Source organism: Gopherus flavomarginatus, chromosome 17 (assembly GCF_025201925.1).
Source record: "Gopherus flavomarginatus isolate rGopFla2 chromosome 17, rGopFla2.mat.asm, whole genome shotgun sequence".
Classification (NCBI taxonomy): Eukaryota; Metazoa; Chordata; order Testudines; family Testudinidae; genus Gopherus; species Gopherus flavomarginatus.
Window position 1 is genome coordinate 25,182,327 of NC_066633.1, and position 24,704 is coordinate 25,207,030.

At 42.3% G+C, this 24,704-nt stretch overlaps 1 protein-coding gene across 7 annotated transcripts in view; it reads right to left on the bottom strand.

The window, feature by feature from the left end:
* The window catches only part of PNPLA7 (patatin like phospholipase domain containing 7), a 415,290-nt gene that overhangs the window by 281,513 nt on the left and 109,073 nt on the right, over positions 1-24,704 (bottom strand). For all 7 annotated transcript variants that reach the window (XM_050926463.1, XM_050926465.1, XM_050926462.1 and 4 more), the window contains 4 exons: positions 19,711-19,811; positions 16,959-17,117; positions 4,167-4,244; positions 2,265-2,470 (listed from right to left, as the gene is read on the bottom strand). In XM_050926463.1, the coding sequence (XP_050782420.1) occupies positions 2,265-2,470; positions 4,167-4,244; positions 16,959-17,117; positions 19,711-19,811 (544 nt within the window). The remainder of the gene's footprint in view (positions 1-2,264; positions 2,471-4,166; positions 4,245-16,958; positions 17,118-19,710; positions 19,812-24,704) is intronic.

The window sequence follows — 24,704 nt, forward strand, 5'->3', positions numbered from 1 at the left end:
TGCAAAAATAATATTCCTAGCCCATTGCTTTAACCATGTTAAAGAGAAGAATGAGGGGGGATTTGATAGCTGCTTTCAACTACCTGAAAGGAGGTTACAAAGAGAATGGATCTAGACTGTTCTCAGTGGTAGCAGATGACAGAACAAGGAGTAATGGTCTCAAGTTGCAGTGGGGCAGGTTTAGGTTGGATATTAAGAAAAACTTTTTCACTAGGAGGGTGGTGAAGCACTGGAATGGGTTACCTAGAAAGGTGGTGGAATCTCCTTCCTTAGACGTTTTTAAGGTCAGGCTTGACAAAGCCCAGGCTGGGATGATTTAGTTGGGAATTGGTCCTGCTTTGAGCAGGGGGTTGGACTAGATGATCTCCTGAGGTTCCTTCCAACTCTGATATTTATGATTCTATGTTACCCTTTTCTTTGCATTCCCTTTTCCTCTATCACAGCAAACATAAGCTACTGGCCTTCACTTCTAAGGCCCTTCCCAGTCTATTTCCACTCTATCTATCAGCTCTCATTCTGTTGGATTCCCACTTCCAGTTGGCCCCTGATACCAGCCTCCATCACCCACTTGTTAAATTTTCAAATGAGCCCCTTCATATTTTCTCCCACGCTGCCTCTCACTCTCAGGAGAGGCTCCCCATAAACACCAGCAAAACTAATTCATTATCCCCTTCAAAACCCTCCTCAAAACTGTCCTTTACTATGACGCCTACAAAACATTTGACAACGGTTAGGTTCCTGGTGTGCTGAGACAACAGCCTGTCCTGCTGACCAAGTCTCACTGTTTCTTTGTGCTCCCCGCTGGTCTGTCTGTACACATCTGCTGTCTCTTGACTTATGCTTAGATTGTAAGTTCTTTGGGGCAGGAGCTATCTATGGGTTTGTGTTTGTACGGCACCTACCATAGTGGAGTCCTGGTCACCACAACAATACAAATAATAATAAAATAAATAAAAGGTAACTACTTTTAAACGAATGAAAGTTTTTTTTAGTATAAACTATGAGTGTGAACTCTGTCACAAAACCTTGATAAGATCATAGCAGGATTGATGTTTATATGGAATAATGAGAACATTTACAGGATGTTTATACAGGATAAAACACTAAGGTACATTCACCTTCATGCTTCACAGCTCATGACAGCCACCAATTAACAGGGGTCAGGAAGAAACCTGCCCTATGGGCAGGTGTAGCAGGGTTCTTCTTTTGACCTACCCTATTAGTAAATGCTGTAATCCTGCAGGGAGATACTGACTTGTACCCTATGAATCATGTAGCAGGAGAGGCTCACAGGGCTGGCTTTAGGTCAATTCCCCCAAATCGGGCCCCACACCTGAGAGGGCCCCATGCAAGCCCCACAGTCCCGCTCCCCTGGCTGGAGCGCGGCAAGCCCCCGGCCCCGCTCCCCTGTCCAGAGCATCGGTTGGAGCGCGGCAAGCCCCCTGGCCTCACTCTCCCAGCTAGAGCCCTGGCCGGACAGCTGCAAGCCCCGCGGCCCCACTCCCCTGGCTGGAGCACCAGGCGGAATTGCTGCAAGCCCCAAGGCCCCGCTCCCCCGGCTGGAGCGCTGCAATCAAAGTACCAACAAAGACTCGGAGCGCCACCTAGTGAGTACAAGCCCCACAAATCGGGCCCCGCACTTGCTAAAGCCAGCCCTGGAAGCTCATTAATGCCACTCTGGTTAAAAAGAAATGGGAGTGATACTCTGGTGAAAGGTCTAGGACAGAGAGGTCTCTTCAGAGAAACACTACCAGCATGTAAGCATGGGCTGAGGGTGGCATTTTCCTTATTATCTGAGTTATCAATAAAGCCAAATTCCAGGGCTAGGGAATGTTTGCACTAAACACAGGGTGTTAAAAGGCTGTTCAGAGCAAATGAGGAACTTAATTTGCTTACAGTAGATTATTCCACAATTGAACATTACAGAGTTTCTTTCACCTTTCTCTGAAGTAATTGGTACTTACCCTGCTGGAGACAGGAATTTGTAATAGATGTAATAAATTACATCTGGGGTCTAACCCAGTGTGGCACTTCCTAAATTCCTACCCCAGAACATCTGGTTTGCTATACAATGTGCTCTAGCAATAGCACATCAGACTCACCCTGTCACTGAAATGTGTTTAAAATAACTGTGGTTCATAGCGGCAAAGAGTCCTGTGGCACCTTATAGACTAACAGACGTATTGGAGCATGCGCTTTCGTGAGTGAATACTCACTTTGTCAGACACGCGGTTTATAATGCACCACTCAAAGGGGGAACTCACTCATAGAAATGGGATTTGGAAATGGACAGGAACATGCAGTCTCGATTGGCCTTGATGGTGAAAATGAGAGGTTCCCCAGTAAGGACAGCTAGTTGGCCTACTATTTCCCCCGGATGGGTGATGAATAGACAGGTCTCCTCCTCAGAGTCTATCTTCCGCTGGTACACATGAAGCAAACCCGAGATCACAAACCACATGTTGACATCCTGAAAAGGATGGAGAGAGAGTCCCTCATTATAAACCCTCCTGGATTTTAAACCAACATTAATTGTAACAGTACTGCAACGACTGATGTGTTTGCTATGGGGCTCTATGTAGCATTAAGCACTTGGGGAATATAATATGGCACATTCACGAATAATTAAAAGCATTTATTAATGTTGTAAACTGTTCCAGTTACAATATTGAAAATGGAGCATTCTGACTAGGGCCATAATTGGGAGACCTCAAGAGGTGGAGAGGACATAGAATTAATAGCAAAACTCTGAATAATGCTGTATTGTGACAAAACAGAATATATTAGTCCTGGAAATTAGCAAAGCTTTATTCTCTTAATTTGCATTGCATAGTTACGTATTTTCAAACAAACAACCTCCTAGTGCTATTACAGAACATTATTATGCGCTGAATTATATGCTTGTTGCAAAATGCACTAGCATACAAAAAAGTCCAATTGTGTATTAATCGGAGAAGGCATTCAAATAAAATTGAGTGACATACATCATGCATTGAGGGTTGGCTTTTTGTAAGCAGGTTATCTGGGCATTTGTAATGCACACAGTTTCATGGGAAAATATGCAATATATATATAAACTTGAAACCTCATGGACAAGGATGCTAAATTTACATTGCAACTTTAGCTATGCACTCCTCCGTACAAAACAAAACCTATAATCTGCAGCTAAGATTGCTGTTGCTATTAAATGAGCCCCTCTTCTCTTTAATTACTAAGGAAAAACTCAACACGATGCAAGAGGAAAAAAAGGGTGGAGGGGTTCCCTGCTGTCTGTGTTTGGATAGTAATTCTGAACCTCTGCACCCAGATGGATAAGCACCTACCAACTCCTCTCAATCTTGTTCAGCTCCCCATTCAAGAGGCAACAGAATCATAGAAATGCAGGAGTGGAAGGGACCTCAACAGGTCATCTAGTCCAGTCCTCTGCACTGAGGCAGGACTAAGGATTATCTAGACCATCCCCAACAGGTTTTCGTCATTGGAGGTTTTTAAGAAGAGGTTAGACAGAGATTCCAGAACCTCTCTAGTAATTTATTCCACCCTTAGAGTTAGGAAGATTTTTCTAATGTCTGACTCAAATCTCCCTTCCTGCAATTTAAGTGCATTACATTTTGTCCTCTCCTCAGTGGATACAGAGAACAATTTGTCACCCTCCTCTTTGTAACAACCTTTTATGAACTTAAATCTGTTGTCATGACTCCCCTCAGTCTTCACTTCTACAGACTAAACAAACCCATTTTTTTAATATTTCCGTATAGATCATGTTTCCTAGACCACATACTGCCTGATGTGCACTCTCCAACCCGACCTGTTTTTATCCAGATCATTATATGGCCCTCGTCACCACAGTATCTGGGTGCTTCAGAAATGTTTTAATGAGTTTACCCTCAGAATACCCGTTAGGTTGGTACTGAGCATTCTCATTTTGCAGGGTGGGGGAATGAGGCACAGAGAGGTGAAAGGAACTTGTACAGGAAGCCTGTGGCAGAGGAACTGATCCCAGAACTCCCCAAACTCAGCCCAGGGCCACTCACCTCAACTCTAGTCCATCTTTAGTCATACACTAAGATCTTGACAGGACACCCGCTATTTGAATGACTGGAGAATAGTAATATCATCAGTTTTTAAACTACAGGTTCACTTTTCCCTTATTGGAGGGCACTCACCTGGTCTCCCTGTCTTGATACCACAGTCCCAGCCGTAACTTGATGCAATGTTACTTTACCCTTCAGCAACAAGGGATCCTGAGAGAAAAAACAGATAACCACACACACAATTTAAACATCTGTGGAGATGTAAACAGAGGTGAAAATGTAAGGGAGTAAGCAATCTACTGAACAGGAAGGTTATAAATCCCTTGACCTTGAAGCTATAGTTCATTTAACACTTCCCTGCCAATATACATCTTCATAGGAATAATGTAGCTCTCTGTCTTCAAACGCATAGCTTCAGCCATTTAAGCACTTTATTTAACTCCATTTTTGCCTCTATTCCTAACAGACTATGAACCTTCCATGTCCTGGTGAAATGAACATGGACTGGTTGATCTCATCAATGAAAACATGGTTAACATTTCAACCCTCAAGGATTCCTGTATTGTGGGATTTTGTTTTGTAACACATCACTAAGTATATACATTCTAGGCACTATAACTTAAGTATATTTCTCCCACACCACATCCACTTCTACAAATATGCATTTAACACAACATTAATATTAATAGTAGTCAGTTTCAGTACTTTTGGCTAGTAAACAGCAAGCAAAAAAATCTGTAGCAAGTTTTATTATGGATTACAGGTACCCTTTAAAATTTCCTCCCAGGGGTCTCAAAGCACACAGCACAATACATAGGGTAAGTGCATGATTAAAAAAAAAAAAATTGGGGAATGCTAGCAAGAGATCTGCACCAATTTCTTTGTTTCTGCTTGTGGTTGTGTACAGAGCACTGAACTGGCACCCAGGAGACCTGCATTCTATTTCCAGTTCTGTCAAAGGCCCATTAAGAAACCTCCAAGTCACTTCCCTGTGCCTTAGTTATCCAGTGATAAAATTGAGATTAGTGATACTCACCTTCATTGTAAAGCACTGAAATCTGCCATTGAAATACACAATAGAAAAAGCTGATAAACAGAATTACTTACTCAAATGCTCTGGAGTCAGGTTAACTTCGCCTTTCTCAATATTTATTCTCTCAACCTATCTTGAAATGTCATCTACATGTGCTGCTATAACTGAATTGAAAGGTGGCCTCTCTCCTCCTTTGCTGAGAAGTTTCTCAGTAATCTTACATAAAACATCTTGATGAAGCATAAAAAATATTTCTGTGCCTCCTTCTGCAACAGCACAGTGGGATGGGAGGGGAGATTTTTCTTCTCTCCCTCTCTCCACTGATGGAACAATCATAGGTGCTGTTCTAAATATCGCTGCACACATAGCAGCAGACTTCGCAGGTTGAGTGCACAGATCAAATGAGGAGAGGCCTTTCAGATTAGACTGGTTCCCCTCTTCCCTAAAAAGATGTATAAACAGAATCCTCCAATCTCTCTCCTGTGCATTTCCTATCAGACTCGAATCATGAAAAACAGCTGCTCCCATATCATGTTCTTTTCCTTGTAGAAACATGCCAAGCCAGGTGCCATTATTAAAGCACCCAAAAAATACAGAAACTAGCAACAAAGCTGTAGGAGGCACCGACTGAGCCAACTACAGCAGCAGAGGCTCGAAGGGATAGGTGTATGTGCAGTTGTCATGCAGCACTGACAAATGGCTGAGCACACTCTTCTACGTTGCAGATTTTGCCACCTTTGTTCACTTGTGGCAACACCTTACTCTGAATAGTCCCACTAAAATCAATAGGGCTATTTGTAGTATTCAAAGAGTCTTCGTTGTGGGTAAGCATAGCAGAACGTGTCCCTCAATCACAGTCCCCATTGCACTAGGAAAACAAATACAGCAAGGGTGTCAACTCTTTACTATGGTAACTGTTACTCTAAGTTGCTTTGCATTTCCATTACCTGAAAAAGGAAGGTGATACATGAAAGTTTGGTTACTTCTAATTTTACCGAATTAAAGCAAAGAGAGCTAGGTTGCTCCCTATAACTAGAGCTTGTGAAAAGATTTTCGAGGGGGCTAAAATGTTTAAACACTTAATTTCAAGTGTTTCAATTCATTTCGTTTTGACTATTTTATATTTAATATATAAAATTCAAAATGAAATTAATTAAAACAGCACTATTGAAACAAAACATTTTGATGGTCCAGAATTGAAATTTTTTTGAATTTTCATTTCATGGGAAATTTTGAAATTTTGGCTTTTTGTTCCAAATTTGGAAAAAAAAATTTTTTTTGAAATGTCTGAATTTCCCATGAACAGAAATTCCAGTTCCTGACAGACCGTTCTTATAACCCATCTTTATTTGGCTTTTTAATTTTTGATTACGTTAGCACTATTACTACTGCTTTTGGGAACATATTGCCAGACGTTGCCTAATCTTTTTGGAAGGTTAATAATATTTGTATTAATTGCCAATTGGTCAGAAGTTTCTAATCCTAGAATCAGGCTACCAGAACTATAACCAATGAGTTTAATATCTTGCAGTGACCCTCAGGGCATATGGCAAGGACACATACTGATGGCAAAGTAAAGCCTTTGAGATTTTTATTAAAATAAGGAATAAAGCCAGAAAAGCTCCAAGCCCCATAAAAAGATAGGAGTAATACAGTATTGGGGATATTCGTGGTATCATTCTTTGCATAGCTCTTAGATTTGCATACTTATACCCTTTCTTGAGGACCTGGTGGTAAGAGATAAAGGACCTGCCCTGTCTCTGGCATGCCAAACGAGTCCAATGGTTCAGGTTCCTCAATCTTAAGATTGATGGTAGATAACGATAGAGCTGAATGGTCAAATGATGGATAGCTAACAATCATGGAGAAAGCCTAGCCTCTACATGGTGGTTTGTCCTATTATAGGGCCTGAGCACCCTCATGAATATTCATGCTTATGCTCAGCCTTCCATGCCCAAATATAGTTTCCTCACCCCATCATATTAGAGTACACTTATTCTATAAGTCAGCATATTAATTAATACATATTAATGCCATTTAACTCATTATCGTATCAGTCACTTCTTGCTCAAGCTATGTTACAGTTATCACTTTCATGTTCCTGTGGTTGCCGTTTACCATTAAGTTTCAACTCCTGCCTTTGGGCAAGCCATTCCTAGTTCCCCAAAACCTAAGGGGTAACAGTTGGACCATTTATCTATGCCAAAGATCACAGGCCTGCTATATTTGACTACGCTTATGTTGACTTGTTTAAGGTAATGTCTTTCAAAATACAGACCTGTAGGTTCCTTGCATTACAGCCGATGCAGTGAAGGCAAGCCACCCCTCTGGGCTACACAGACTGGATCCAATCTGCGGTCCATCTCACGCAGTGTCCTGTCTCTGACAGTGGCCAGACCAGCTGCTCCAGAAGAAGATGCAAGAAACTCAGCAGTAGGCAGATATGGGATCTGTCCTAAATCAAGTTTCTTGCACTAAAAATGGTACTTTAAAAAAAACACAACCTGTTCTGTGTGTGTACAGTGCCTAGCACAATGGGGCCCTGGTCCATGACTATACCTCCTAAGTGCCACGGTAATATAAACAACAAATAATAAATCAATTGAGTGTTAGCGGTTCATGCTGCAGAGGAGAAAGCATGATCTGCTTCTAAATAAGCCAGTGTTGCCCAAACTGGGCCATAGTAGGTCTGTCTAGATAAAAGAAGTCACCAAGAGAGGGGAGAAGCAAACTGACAGTTTGTGTTTCAAGATTTCCACTGATATCAATATTCTAATCTGCTTGGAGTAAGTGAATAATTTAATTACTGATTTACTGACTGAACCTCAAACCCTGGGTGGGAACAGAGAAAGGCATATTATTTCTCTGTGCCATAATAGGATTTTTTTTTATTTTAAATGGTTAGATAATTATTTTATCCCTTAGTTCAGACAAGGGCAATGTTTCCAAAGAGGAGCTCACTCCAATGCAATAACAGAAGGAACAACAAATTCTGGAATGAGTGTGGCCAGTGACTGGCAATATTACTACATACTTTTCTTTGAAAATTCCACAGGATGGATGAGCGAACATCTATTGTCTTGTGAGCTATTGCTGGCAAAGAGGAGGCTGAGTATGAAGGCCTGGGGTTCAGCAAACTATGAGGAGAAAATAGGAAGGGATGGCAACAAAGAAAGGAGTTCCCCAAAAAGCTCTCAGACAAGGTCACTAGGCTAATCTCAACCTTCCTAGAAATAACCCAATTAGAATACAGAATGGATACTGAGAGCGCCAAGGAGAAGCAGATGTTGGAATTGTGTGATGAACAAAAAACAAAAAAGGTTACATTTGCATCAATTGCAAACTTCTTTCCTTTCTGGAGGAAGAGGTTTTAGGACTCAAAAACTGACTGTGAGAAACTTGATGAAGCAGAGAGGCAGGAAACATCAGAAAAAGCAGCTTATGACAACGGCTGAGATAGTTATGGAGGAGCAAAAGAATGTGGCAACTAGCAAGAGGAGCAGAAGAGAAACATGTATCAAACTTTTCAGCCAGCCTGCTGGCCAACAAGGGGTATTTCTGCCTAGAAGGAAATGGCAGTGACTAAGAGCAGGCCAGTGGCTTGACCAGAAGCAAGAAGCAACATGAAGCCTCCACAAGAAGAGAAAAAAAAGAAATGTAACACAGGCCCATTGGCATCAACTGGCAAAGGGTTCACTGTTCTTTACAAGCATCTCCTGTTTCAGATCTGACAAATCACTACACCTAATACACCACTTTCATGGTATTTATCCATAAAGGTAGCAACGCGAAGTCTCTACTGGAAGCATGTAACTTAATCAATACTTATTATCACTGAAAGATGTGTTTACAGGTAATATTTAAGGTGACTTTGCTTTATCCAATGAAAACTATGCCTTATGGTCTTGGAGTGAAAGTAAGTCACCAAGGACCGATATGCCTCAGTTATGGTACTTTTAAGTGGGAGGGAGTTGTCAACCCTCCCTGGGTAGCCAATAATGTAATGTATTGCTCAATTGTCCATTGTTGCCCCAACACAGAAATGACAATGAAAACCCATCAAAGATAAGCTATAAACATCAAAACCACTTGGAGGTAAAAAGGCATGTTATATTAGACAGGGATCACCCGATCGGTTAAAAAGACAAAAAAAAGAGTATCACAGATTGGAAACAGACATTCTGCATCCATTCACTAAGGAGACATTTTGTTGAGCATAAGTGTTTCATGAAAGAATGGATCCTAGTACCTGGGAAGCCAGCCAGCTCTGAAACAGGGTGAAAAACCTACTTTATTAGATAGAAAAAGAAATTATTAATAAGTGAAGGCCCTAGTTTGGCTTTTATGGTTTTATTTTGTACTGTAACCATCTGTTTCCATCACTCTCTTCTTTCTAATGGAACCTTTATTTTTTCTTAAATAAACTCTCATTTTATTATAAGTGCTCCAAAGTGCTGAGCACAATACAGGAGGAGTGATTTAAGATGACACAAGTAACTGTTCCTTTGGGAGCAGAGGATCCAGGATTTCCGTGACTAGCGAGTGTCAGGGGTTGTATATCACAGGGGAATACTTCAAGCATATTTGGTTGCACCTATTGTTAACTTGCAAAATAAAGACAAGGCTGGCATAGCCCCAGGGAGACTGCTTCAGTGACTGAAAGGCTGGTGGTGTTAGGGAGCTAACACCCAGCTATCAGAGAGGCAAGACTCTCAAGCTAGAGACAGGGGGGGTAACAAGGTAACAGTCCTGGGTACCCCAAGAACCATCACAGTAAGCAACCCTGATCATTGACTCCACAGTGAGGAACATGGGTAAATACCTCTGTGGCCCAAATAAAGAGAACAGGAGTCTGCCATCCAGGGCTAGCCATATCACAGCAAGGGTGAGATGTCCCAAAGAACAATGAGAATGTCCCACCATCTGGGAAGAAATACTACCAAGTAAAGGAAAACTGGCTCAAGTCACACCACTACAAGGACCTGGGAAAAGAATGGTCAATGAGGCCCATGCATGTAATTTACTCAGCCTCCTAGTGTTAAGCAAGAAAGAAGACCGATACCATGGATGCATCAATAATACTGATGACTCATTTGCAAACCCTGGTGGGGTGGAAGGAACCTCACTGGAAAAGGAGCTGATCATTTTCCCTAAGGTCTTGTGCAAAGCTCTGTTTAGTCACTGTTCCCACTAGAACGTTCTACAGGATGTTAGACAGGAAATAACTTTTCAATGATAACTATGTTAGCTGGAGTGTGTTTGCACAGGCCACGTTTCTTTCAGAATTAATTTTAAAGCTTTTCACTTCATTTTTAAAAGACCTCAATTCACTACCTGTACGTGTCGACTTAACATTTACTGATATCTGGAAGACAGAATTATCTGAAAAAGAATCAAGCTAGGTGTTTCTAAGATGCATTATTGTATCCAGGAGTCACCCATCTGCCTAAACCCCAGGTCAGGTTTCTGAGTTCCCCACTCCTCTACCAAGAGCTGACACCAATCTCCAAAAGCGGAGTAGTTTCTTGAACATCCAGTTCGGATTCACTAAGAGCATCCATACAAAGCACCACATAAATCCCATATAAGCCCTAATGCAAGGTTCTCAAGTTGTCCTCTGCACTGGGCTGCATTTCTCCCCAGAGGTCAAATACCAACTGCACTTAGAGGAGGGGAACACAGAAAAGCATATGCAGCTCTTGGCAGGCAGATGGAAAAGAAATTCTTCCTTCAAACTGTTTACAGATTTGGTTGTGTGTCATATTTAAGCCTGTGCATATCCCAATATCCAACTGAGAGTTTAAAAATCTTCCTAAATTTAATTTTCAAAAGCTTTTCAGTTGCCCTTCAATAGACTATACAAACCAACGTGTTCCTGAGTCAAAGAGAAAAAATCATCCAAATCCCTCACAACTCTGGTTGCAAGCCCACACCTTGCTCTTACATTGAGGGCTCCATCCGTTTGGCTGGCTTCCTTCCGACACCATTCATTTGATGGTTTTCTGAATCACAGCTGGGCATCGAAACACACTGTGCCAATTATTCTTGGACATGTATAAAAGGTCATATTTAGATGTCACAACTTCAGTTCATGGAAAAAGTGAATTATACACAGATCTACACTAAATGAGATCTGAGCAACAGCTAACTTGTGCCATATCTCTCATGTTATGTACATTTTTGGTTTCATCTCACTCCACCTGCCCCCAGGAAGAAACAAAACACATTAATATCTTATCGTAATAGTTATATGTATCCTGCTCAAACCCGGTCTCCAGTGATTACAGCCTGCCTACCTCAGTTCCCCCTGCAGTTTCAACAGCATACCACATACGAGAGGTATAGCCACAAGTGGGCCTGGGTGAGCCACAGCCCACTCAATTAGCACCCAAGCCCACTCAAATTTGAGCCTGAGGGAACGTCAAAGTGTACTTCAGCTTACTCAGTGAGAGCTAGCACACAAAACCAGAATGCAGCGGTGGGGGTGGGAGCCACCAAGTACATCCCATCAGAGATGCCAGGTACATATTCAAGGCAGATCCCCCCCTGCTGCGCATGCTGCCGCAGCTATGGGTTCATTTTAGGTATCAGATACACACAGCTAGCATGGGTACATCTGCACAAGCTGGGAATCATATCCTCAGTTCAAATGTAAATGTATGCTACACTGCAGCTAGAAGCGGGGTACTCAGGCAGCAAGCCCAAGCTGCTGTCAGTGCTACTCCTAGCTACCCTGTTATTTTCAGCCTGCAGAATTAGTGTGTGTGTCTATTCCAGCTGGAAAACCGAAGCATGCTCCCAACTGCAGTGTAGACATGCCCCAGGGCTCCCATCCCAACAACTTAAGGATAAAACCCAATATAGGGATATTGTAATTACCTCAAAACAAGCAGAGTCAAGGTTAATTTAAAAGAAATCCAAACATGTTAAGATCTGGAAATGCACAGTTAAGGTACCCAAGCAACCTCAACTCTGCCCCACAGTGATTTTTCTTTTTTCCTCATGAGGTCATAAACCATAAGCTGATCTCAGGGCAGCTTGGCTTACTCCCATTGGGTGCCTATTTTGAAAGAGGGTATCTTAAAATGAGGCCACATGTAACCTCAGTCCCATTTGAGACTATAGGAGATGGTAACCATTTTCAGAAAAGGCAGGTCTTAATGGAACTCTTTTTAGAGAACATTTTTCTTCAAACCATGTTGAAACAAACAAACTTTCAGTTATGAAGAACAATGGCAAAAAATTACCATTAATCCTTAAAAAATAAGTCTTAAATATAGCCAATAAACAAGATCCCAGCACGTTTCTGCTACATAGGAGTTTGAAGTGCCTGCACTATTCCATTATTAAGATAATTCAGGACCAAAAAAATCTTGAAACTGAGTGCTACACTTTTAAAGGACCCATTTTTTACTTCATTGTAATTGAAACTAATTTAATTGCAAAGCTCTGCTCATCCTATGCAACCATGATTAGCTCTTCTATTACATGCGTAAGTGTCGCATCTCCTATCAGTATAAAGTTTGGGACATTTCTTCATGTAACTACTATTTCAGCTATGTAACTTCAATAAGAAGGGTTGTTTTGGTCACCCTGTAATTTCCAAATTCTACTTGTCTTAGGGTTGTCAACAGTGGTTATTCCCATAGTAGGAGAGTGCTGCATGGGTTGATATCATAGAATATCATAGTATCATAGAATATCAGGATTGGAAGGGACCTCAGGAGGTCATCTAGTCCAACCCCCTGCTCAAGGCAGGACCAATCCCCAGATAGATTTTTGCCCCAAATCCCTAAATGACCCCCTCAAGGATTGAACTCTCAGCCCTGGGTTTAGCAGGCCAATGCTCAAACCACGGAGCTATCCCTCCCCACTCCAGATTACATCTGGAACACAAGGGTCAACACAGTGGGCTTAGTGAAGTCTTCTGCTCATCTCTCACTGCATTCTAAGTTCTTATTGGGAGATTTTTTCCTTCCTTCTCTTCCCTATTCTAGTCATGGTGCATTCAGCAGCACACTCTAAAGGCAGTTGCCAGACTTCAGATCAACCTACTTCTTACAGTAGCTCATTCTTACAAGTGAACCTCCTCATCAAGAGCATCAACTCCAGCTCTCACATGTTTTGTCCCGAGTTTTGCAACTGCAATGTCCCAGAGGAAAGCAGTTATCTAGGAGATATGGTCACTAATGTACCTGGGCCCTGACCTACTGATGGCTTGAAGTCGATGACCAGAGACTTGAACTGGTAATGGAAGTGAACTGGATGCCAGTGGAGGATGCAGGGGTAATAAATTACTTTTCAAAAAACGATTTTTCATGCTGGAGACTGATGTCAGACTGACAGCCTTGAATGTTCACTGTCTCTATCTAATCATAGAACATGTACAGCAGGATTTCACTCACACACTGTCCCACCAGCATGCCTCTGTTGAGCCTGTAGGGTAGCCACAAAGGGAGAGAACAAACAGTTTGTTGTTCATAGCCCAATCTGCCTTTGCCTCTCTATTAAGAGTACTAGCAAGTACCAATTACTACGAACTGTGAAGTGCTTCTGTGACATCCACAACAAGCTGGGCTGATACCACGAACCTATTTCCCAGAGGCCAGATAGTCTCCAAGACAAATGAAGTACTAAATATTCTATAGCAAGCTCTACAGCAAAAATTAGAAGATACTAACTTGAGACTATTAATCTGGCCAGGTATATGGTCTTACCAGACACTACACATGCAACCCACAGCTGCTGTCATAACAACAGTGTCACAAATTCCATTCTTTATAAGTCACTCTCCACTCTGATTGAAGAGGTGGAAGTATCAGTTCTTTCAAAGTCCCCAGGTAAGAGCAATATTCAGTTGAAAGGGAAATAAAGTCGCCTGGCATTTGCTTCACTAAGCCCATGTGGGCAGCCTGGAAACAAGCCATTTTCTCTGCTATGAGTCAGGCCCTATGTTTTGCGCACAGCTGAAGTCACCTGACAGGTTCACTCTTTAAATTACAGATTAGGAGAGAGGCTATTGTTTTAAATACACTAATTAACGGGTATAATTAGACCAGATCGCCTCTATCAGACATCATGAGAACAATGGGAAGATTCATCTTCCAGGCTATTATAACTATTTGAAACATTGAAACCGACTTCTGTTTTGCCTTGAAAGCAAAATGATAGGGCACATTACGAGTCCCAAAAGAGAAGTCAATGCCGTCTGCAGAGCTAAATTAAGCCCTCCATAAATAATAGTGCACAAGGCTACAAGGCCTGAACTATTCAAATTAGCTCTCTCTCTCCCCTTCTTTCAGGTACTGAGGTGTTACAATGTGCATTCATATTAGAGCCCACAATGTCTAAGGCCCCGCTACAGTTTGCAATATGCTGTGCTAGACTGCAAGAGCTCACTTGGTGATTAGCTGCTCAGCTATATTATTTCCTGCATTGGAGCTATGCCATTTGCACCCCAAGTTTGACCCCCAGTTATGGTGGAAAGAAAGGTAACCCAGAGCTCTTGGTTTAAAAATCAACTGCAACAGCCATTTATTTGTGTGCTGGTAAGATAATTACTTTCAAAGCACCTTCCTTCAGAACATTTCAAAGTGCTTCACATACACTAAATGATTACGCTTCACAACGCCCCGCTGAAGTGGGGAGTATTAATTCCATTCGGAACAAGGGGAAACCGAAGCACAGAAAGGCAAAGTGATTCCCCAATGCCAAATCTTGAGACAGGATCAGCTCTAGGGCTAGGAGTTCGCTTTTCCAATTCCTATTCCCTGCTCTAGCCAGAGGATCCTGCTGCCTCTCTCTCTAAGATATATGTAGAGGGCAAGAATTTTTTCCTTTTCTATTAGAAATCAAAATCGCTCCTTAGCTTAAACTATTTTTGATAGCTACCAAGCCCTTATGGTGAACCTCTGAATAATTTAGGGTGGCAGAAGAATATAACTCAGAACTCTAATGTCAATATACTACATGACTTTGTCAACACACAAAAATTCCATTGATTTAACTACATCAATTTAGAAACAGAGTTATTTGAATTACTGCAACTCCTATATGTGGAAATTCATAAACAGATTTAAGAGTACCTCATATCAAGCTAACATTTTAGTGTAGACCTGGCCTCAATTAAGGTAAGGCAACCCAGCTACCTCCTTGAGGGACATGAAAAATCCACATCCCTAAGTGACACAGGTAAACTAACCTAAACCCTGGTGTGCAAAGTGCTAGGTCAACAGAAGAATTCTAGCTACTGCCTCTTGGGGAGGAGGATTAACCCTCCCAACACTGTAGTGGGGTGGGCAAACTTTTTGGTCCCAGGGCCACATCTGGGTGGGGAAATTGCATGCAGGGCCAAGAATGTAGGGCTGGGGCAGAGTGTGGGAGGGAGTGCAGTGTAGATATGGGGGAGGGGGCTCAGGGTTGGGGTGCAGGACATCTTTGTTTCATCTGGACTGTCACATACAGAGAGAGAGAGAGAGAGAGAGAGAGAGAGAGAGAGAGAGAGAGAGAGAGAGAGAGAGAGAGAGAGAGAGAGAGAGAGAGAGAGAGAGAGAGAGAGAGAGAGAGAGAGCGCGCCCTCTTTTGGAACTCATTTGATCTAAGAGAAAATAGATTTTTAAACAAATGGCACAGATAACTGGGTTGCTCTTGCTATTAGTTCTTGGAATTCAAGTATCCAGGACAGTGCCAGTCCTCCTCAGTTGAGGGCTTTTGCAGTTTGTCAACCTGCCAGAGCTTGGCACCTTCATGGCACCACTCACCTATTCATTCAGGCTTTTAGCTAGCCAACTGCCACTACAGCAAGGGGACTCTACTGCTTTTATAAAGCTACACAAGCGGATGACTCATTTATTTGAATGGATTCATTTGTAAATCAAGTGGGAGATGTTCAGGTACCACAGCAGCAGGGCTATAAACTCAGCAAGCCCTGACAACTCTGACTCAAGTAGGGACTTTGTATGCTGAGCAAAATAGTAACTCTGGAGGTTCTCTTTTGCTTTTGGAGACAAAGAAGCAGAACACAAAAGCTTATGTAATGTTGTTCCGCACCGAGCACAACGGGGGCCCCATAAATTGTTACACGAATACAGTATTTAGATTTTCAGCCACAAATATAAACCTTCAAACATCAGGATATTAAAATATTAAGACTCAGAACAAAGTTAGCTCAGGTATGTTGGACACAGCTTGTATTAGTCCTTTTTTTTTTTTTAAATGTGCATCTTAAATGTATGCAGGGTTCAACACATATCACTAAAAAGAAAGGCTCTGCAGTGTGCTCCAGTTACTAGCATTCCAAGAATCTCAGTTTCCAATCTTATACCATGATCAGTTTTTACATATTAATATCCATATATAAGGTATACTTTCAAGAAGTCTATACACTCTCAAAAGCCATCTGCTCCACTGGCAGCCTCCTTTCTGTATATGAGCACAAAAGCTGCACGCACACACTTTCCAAAGGTACTGATATTTGCACTTGTTGCAACTGAGTATCACACTGCCACCTACAGACAGTCTGAGGAGAACTGTCAACATGGGTTGCTGACAACAAAAAGTGTAAGATTAGAAAAAAATGAGAAGTTGTTTCTCACTTACCTGCAGTAAAAACCTTTGTGATTCCTAGCAGTAAGGAACACAACTGCAACTTCAAAGGCAAAAATAAACTCAAATGGCCGACAGTCATGCATTAAGCATTACAGATGTAAAGTTACATCTATTTCAATCCTGCTTTCAACTTTAACAGGCTGAGGAATAGAAGAACTCCTGCTCAACCAGTCCATTTCCCTTCCAAAGAGTTTGCAGTACATCAGGGAGGTGATTTACTTTTTACTGATTGTGCGGAATGGGACGAAAGGCACAGCAAGATCATTTCTCCTTTACTAACTTACATTGAGTTTCATCAATGTTAAAAGGTCTTTCTTAGCAGCTTCGAAGATGGCGTCAATTTGTTTGCCGGCACAGGAGTCTGGCACAGCTAGTTCACCCTCTATGTAATGGAAAACCGCAGAGGGAGTGTGTGTCACGGTCACAGTCTTCTTCAATATAGACTTTAAAAAAAGCAGAGATGACAAATGTTATTTTTCATGCTACAACTAGCATCTACCTAGGAAAAAGAAATCGTGGTATCATCTATGCTCTTCAACCTACCACAACTGGTGACCTAGAAACACGTAGGAGTTTCTAAAACAAGAACAAAAAGCTCACAACTGCTCACTAAATTAATCACCCTTGTGTTTCCCCAGACAGTCGGTTGTTCTAATGCAACAATAGGTTAATTCATCTGGCGTCCCAGAAGCCTGGAAAAGAGAGAAATAAGATTTCTATCTTTTAAATCCCCCTCCCCACAAGTATCTCACAAATAAGGCAGCTGCTGCTATGATGGAATTAAGATTTAATTAAAACAGTGAGACAGGCAATTACACATAACAGAAGTAACAAATCCAGAGAGATAAATGTCTGTGAAGTCTGGAGAAATATCTCTGAGAAAATTCCAAACCTCACCAAGGACATGAGGGTAAAACTGTTTCTTCATCACAGTTCTCAGAAAGCAGGATCCTGTATAAATTGAGTCTCAGAGGACCTAGCATATACCAGTCAAATACAGGAGCATTTACACAAAAATCCCAGAGATTTCTGGCACAAACACACTCCACTCTGATCAGAGACCAGCCTGCTAAGTCACCTATATTATGTGAAACTCAGGCCTTCCCCTTTTCAGTCTCCAAAACACCACCATCACCTGCACTGCAAAGTGTTTTTGAGATTGAGAAAGTTTCTTCGTTTAATCTGGCCTGAAACCTAAATGCAGAAGGAGGTGGGGATGGCCACAGCCAGATGCAGAACCTAGATTCTAGTGGTTCTTAACCTGGGGTGCATGCACCCTCTGGGGGCGCAAGAGCCCTTTCTGGGGGTGCGAGACATGCCAGATTTTTTTAGAAGGTAAATCATCTGTGGCAAATTGCCGGTACTGTTATGCTGGGTCTCGTGCTTTCTCTTCTTTGGGGAAGGTTCAGGGTGCCATTGCTTGCCTCTGAACCAGTATTTTAATTACCCCCCTAGTGTCCTTGAGGAGGGGAGTGGAGAGGGAGGGACCTGGGCCCGCCATCTTCTCCAGGTCCAAACCCAAGGGCCCTGAGGTTTGTGGTGAACCACTTGAACTAGCGGTTCCTTCCCCTGGGCTACTTCCCTCTCCTGCCCTTCAGCTTGTGAAGGGGCTTCTTGCCCTCCTTCTACACAAGCCAGGTGCCCCTTACCTAGGGTTTCTTTGGGATTTCTCAGCCCACCGCAGCACTCCTCCAAACTTTCCTTTTGTATCTCTTCAAAACTGTTCTCTGCTCCAACTCCTTCAAACTGCTCTCCACTCCAACCAAACCTTCCTACTCCAACTTCCACGCTGTCTGGCTGAAGCAGGGGGGTTTTATCACATGACTGACTGCTGGTGCTCTAATTGGCTTCAGGTGCTCTAGTTAATCTATAGCAAACCTTCCTCCCCCTGCAGGGAATAAGGCTCCCTGCTAACACTCTCCTGCTGCCCTCTGGCCATGCTGTATCACACATCGAACACAAATTAAGCACAGGCACGTAAGTGCAACTACTTTGTGTCATCAAACCTATGTATTTATCAATATTATACATTTTTAATGATTACTGTAATATACAAACAAAAAATATATCTAGGTTTAAAGAACTGACCTACTTCAACGATTTTTGATAAGGGGTATGAGAACATATTTTGAGAACCAAAGGGGTCCAGGCTGCAGTAAAGGTTAAAACCACCTCTAGGTCCTAGAAGACACCTGACTACCTGCTTCTTCTGTGAAGAGTGCCTCCTCTCCCAGTTCTGCTCACCTCTCTTACCTAGAACCACCACTGCAGCCTCCAGGGTAGGAGGAACCTTTACCAAATAGCAATAGTTTCTCCAATATCTTTACCAAAATTTCAGTTCAAACCTTAATTTGCAAAGATGTATAATTAGTCAGCTGTATACTTTTGCTCTGAACTGAAACCTGCAGTTCATGTTCTCACCTGGGCTTTTTAAAAAGTTAAAAACAGACAAGTCTTGGAAACAGAAAAGCAGATGAGTAGATTTTATGAGTCACAGGATGGAAAACCCAGTCAAAATCTCAAGCTGGATGTGGCTTTTGAACTGCTGTTGCTGTGAACCAGTTCTGACAAGTAAAACATGATCTGGCAGAACATTCATCCGTTAAGAGTAATCCCTTTTGATATGAGGGTAACATCCAAGCTAAAATAGCTACAGCATATGCACTATTATTTGTCAAAGCAGTCTCATAAGGACTTTCATCCCATGCCTCAGTACCAGAGTCCTTGCTGGGACTAATGAGCCAAAAGAGCGATTAAACTCTATTGCGTAATTAGAAGTTTTAAATACACTTACACAAGACAATTGATCTGCTTCTGCAAACATCTGGCTTTACATGAAGACTGGATGCTGACACAACCCTCATGGAGAGGGCCAGAGCTCCATCTGCCTATGTATAAGTGCATAGTTGCAGAATATTTTGTGTGACCATGCAATCCGTAAGCACAATCGAATTCCTTATTCAGGTGCATGAGGAGGAACCACATTAAAAGGGAAGGAGGGAAGAGTATCTCTGACCTCATGCAGAGAATGTCTACCTTGCTCACAACAGGACTGGTCGGAGTTTCATCTGGTGTGAAATGCACCCTGGCTCTCTCGTACGCCATATCCAAGTCTGATTTAGTGCCACTGGAGCTACCTGCAAACAGAATGAAAGAGGTTTTTTCAAAGCACTCCCACCACCATGGCTCGGTTAGCCTTCCCTATAGCACCTCTTGGTCAGTCTTCTCAAGGACAGCAGACACCATATACATCCATAGGTCACTTTTCTTTTTTTATTCCTAAAGTTAAGAATTGCACAAACAAACAAAATGCAGCCTGATGTTGCAATGTAGCTGAATCATCTTGCAGCTTCTAGAAATTAATACACCTCTATCCTGATATAATGTGACCCGATATAACATGAGTTCAGATATAATGCGGTAAAGCAGAGCCGGGGGACAGGGCTGCGCACTCTGGTGGATCAAAGCAAGTTCAATATAACACGGTTTTACCTATAACGCGGTAAGATTTTCTGGCTCCCGGGGACTGCGTTATATCGAGGTAGAGGTGTATATCCACAAGGGTTGCTATGGAAAGGCTTCACAGACAGCACAACAAGGAAAACAGCATTAACTTTCTACTCTCTCTGTCAATATGGCCTTTATTAGAGCAGCATTTTCTCACCAGGCTATCTGGTTCTAGCCCCTCTGCACAGACTGTGTGGTTCCACAACTGAACAGTTAAAGTGACCTGAAAACAACTGCCAGAAATTGACATGTGAAGTAAAATCTATTTAATTTTCTATCATTCTGAGCAATTGAACATGACATTTTAAAATATATATATATATTTTATTATTATTTCTAAAGGTGAGGAGCTATGTGAAAGCTTGGACTGCCTCCAAGTCCATAATGGTCTCCCATCATGCTGAGAAACCCCAGCTAGTCCAAGGCAGAGGGAATGGGTTATCTCCCCTTTCTCTCTGGCACATCTTTTCCATCTCTTTCATTCTGCCTCTAACAATGAAGCAAACTTGGCAGTTCTGGAAGCCACTAAGCTCCAGTGAGGCCATACAGTATTCAGTTATTAACCTCCATGAAAGACTAGTATTAGCTACCCCAAAAACAGTCACTCCAGCAAAACTTCCATAAGAGCATTAGAAGAGCACCTCAAAGAGAACACGGTCACCTACATGCTTGTGTTATGCCATCAGCTGAACTGCATACATTAAGGCTCTGATCCAGCAAAGCATTTAAACTCATGCATAAAGCTAAGCACTGTCATAAACAGATAGCTAAGGGTTAATGTCTCTTTCACCTGAAGCACCTGACCAGAGGACCAATCAGGAAACCGGATTTTTTCAACTTTGGGTGGAGGGAATTGTGTGTCTGAGTCCTTTGTCTTTGTTTTCTGCCTGCCTGCTTTCTCTGAGCTTTGGAGAAGTAGTTCTACTTTCTAATCTTCTGTTTCTAAGTGTAAGGACAAAGAGATCAGATAGTAAGTTATATGGTTTCTTTTCTTTGGTATTTGCATGAATATAAGTGCTGGAGTGCTTTGATTTGTATTCTTTTTGAATAAGGCTGTTTATTCAATATTCTTTTAAGCAATTGACCCTGTATTGTATCATCTTAATACAGAGAGACATTTGGATGTAATTTTCTTTCTTTTTATATAAAGCTTTCTTTTAAGACCTGCTGAAGTTTTCTTTACTTCAGGGAAATTGAGTCTGTACTCACCAGGGAATTGGTGGGAGGAAGAAATCGGGGAGATCTGTGTGTTGGATTGCTAGCCTGATTTCGCATTCCCTCTGGGGGAATAGGAAAGTACTTTTTGTTTCCAGGATTGGGAACAGAGAGGGAGATTCACTCTGTTTGGATTCACAGAGCTTGTGTCTGTGTATCTCTCCAGGAGCACCTGGAGGGGGGAAGGGAAAAAGGATTATTTCCCTTTGTTGTGAGACTCACGGGATTTGGGTCTTGGGGTCCCCAGGGAAGGTTTTTCAGGGGGACCAGAGTGCCCCAAAACACTCTAAATTTTTTGGGTGGTGGCAGCAGGTACCAGGTCCAAGCAGGTAACTAAGCTTGGAGGTTTTCATGCTAACCCCCATATTTTGGACGCTAAGGTCCAAATCTGGGACTAAGGTTATGTCAAGCACATATTAGGTGCTTTGCCAGACGAGGCCTAAAAAAGGGAATCCAGCAATGTGGCACATCTTATCACACAGCCATGAGAAGCATCTTATACTTGGCTCTTTCTATTAACTGAGTGGTGCAACTGAGTGGAGCTTCATCCTTATTGGTCAATACTTGCTCACTCTGACCCACAGTTCTGGTATGAAAGTCACTGGGCAAGTGCCAGGATATGGGCACACTTCTGACAATATCTCACTGCTTCTCCCTTCCTGAACACTTATTCACAAGAGCAAAGCCATCACTTACAACAGCGGTCTCAAACTCAAACGACCACGAGGGCCACATGAGGACTAGCACACTGGCCCCAGGGCTGCACCACTGACACACACCCCCACTGCCTCTGGCCCCTCCCCCACTCCACCCCTTTCACGAGGCCCCGCTTTTGCCCCGCCTCTTCTCCACCTCTTCCCTGAGCGTGTGGCTCCCCACTCCTCCCCCTCCCTCTTGGAAAGTGCTAAGTGCCACCAACAGCTGTTTGGCAGTGGGAAGCGCCTGAAGGTAGGCAGAAAAAGAGTAATATAGTACTATAGTATTAAAATATAGTATGCTATTAAAAGTCAATTTATTAACTTCTTTAACTGTAATGCAAAAAGTCAGTGCTAATTTTGACAGTCATTTCATTTTTGGTCACTTAGCTGGCAGCGTTTTGCATCAACCAGAGCATCAGTATTAGGTTTGATATCCTGAGACGAAACCAATCTCAGTGTTGCTTTCAAATGTTCATCAGTGACCTTAACAGATTTGTTAATCTTCATGAAAGAGAAAAACTGTTCACATATATATATGTGCTTCCAAACATTGCCATTATCCTTGCGGAAGCAGAGAATAACATGGGAAATCTTTCTTGTGAAAGAAACCTGTAGAATTCTGGAATTCCAACATCTTTATACTTCTGCTTCAAAATGGTGTCACACTGAAGCTCCACTAACTCCATCTGCATTTCCTCTGCAACATAGTCAATTTCAACAGCAAATGGCGCAGAAAAAAGTTGAAACTTTGGTTCAAGTGCCTTGAAATCTTTAAACTGCACATCAACCTGTTTGTGCAAGTTAGAAATGATCTCTACATATTCTTTCAATGATTTGGGTTCAACTTTTCCTAAGGAATTTAGAGTCAAGAAATGAACCAAAATGCCAGCAGTCAGCTGTTTCCCCCACAAAGTAAGCTTGACTTTGAATGACTTAACACTATCATACATCTGTGTTATCACCTGTTTTCTACCCTGAAGTTTCAAGTTCAGTGCATTCAGGTGATCAGTTACATCTCTTAGAAAAGCAAGGTTGCAGATAAAAGTGGAATCAGCAAGCTGTGGAACCACCTTGTTTTTCATTTTCATGAAATCAATCTCCTCTCTAAGTGCAAAAAAAAATGCTTCAAAACATTTCTGCTATTCAGCCATCTAACTTGAGTGTGATACAGAAGTTCCCCATATTTGCTGTCCATACTTGCTAGAAAAGAAGTGAACTGTCTGTGATTCAGTCCTTGCGCACGTATAAAATTAACAGTTTTAATAACTACATCCATAACTTCCTTCATTTGTAGACTTTTACTACACAGGGCTTCTTGGTGCAAAATACAATCTATACTGGTGAAGCTAATTCCTGGTATATTGAGGCTGTTCAGTTTGGTCTTCAATAATCCAACCACACCAATGTTTTCAGAACACATTGATGGCGCACAGTCCGTAGCCAAAGATACGAGTTTGTTCCACGGCAGCGCAGCTTTTTCAATGCACTCTTCCAGTCCTTGAATAGGTCATGTCCCGTTGTGGTACCCTTCAGTGGCATTAAGTCTAGCAATTCTTCAGTTATATTCAAATTGCAATCCACACCTCTAATGAACACTGCACACTGTGCGGTATCTGATACATCTGTACTCTCATCAAGAGCAATTGAAAATGCTTCAAAGCCTTCTGCCATTTGAATCAATTGTTTTTGCACATTATCAGCTAAATCTGTTACCATGCAGGCAACTGTATTGGTAGAGAAGCTTATGCCTTCAAAAACTTTCTCCCTATAAGGACATAAAATTTCACTGGCCTTCATGAGACATTCTTTTACAAATAAGCCTCCTGTAAAAGATCGCGATGATTTAGCTGTCATTTCGCTTATCACAAAACTTGCTCTTACTGAATCTTAACTAGACTTGTTAATCCGCTAAAAGAAATTTCTTTGCTCGGCAAATGCTGCTTTAAGTTGCTGAACTTTTTCCTCTCGGATTTTTCCAGTGAATGCATTTTATTTTTCACGGTGCATCATGTTGCAGTGCCGACACATGTTATACTCCTTGGGAACAGCAATTGTTTGCTGACAAATAAGGCATTGAATTTTATCTTTTACCTCTGTGGAAAAATATAAATTCTCCCATTTGTCTTGAAAAACACTCTTTTCTTCCATGAGTGTTCTTTTTTTCGACAAAGTCATTTCCAAGTGGTTTTAATAAAATATATACACTCAGTAAAGCCTCCCCACTGCACTGGGCTGCACCACCACTCCACTCTTGCTCTGCCTCTTCCAAGGGTGGCAGGTTTGTAAAAATGTTGGTGGTGCCCAGAACCTGCCCTCCCCCAAACTCCACCCCCACCTGTGGGGCTGGGGATGAGGGGCTTGGGGCATTGGAGAAGCTAAGGGCTAGGGCAGGTGAAGGGCAGCCTGCCCTGGCCCTAGTGAAGGGGGGCACTAGGACCCTGCGCTAGCAGGTGATGTCGGAAACCGGCAGAGCCAAGCAGAGTCAGCAAGAGCTGCAGGCTCTGGGTGGTGAGGGGGCAGCAAGTGAAGCTGGGGGACACTTGGAGGAGGCACGTGGGGGTGTCAGGCGGGACCAGGGGAGAGACTTGGCCCCTAACACTGGGGAGCAGC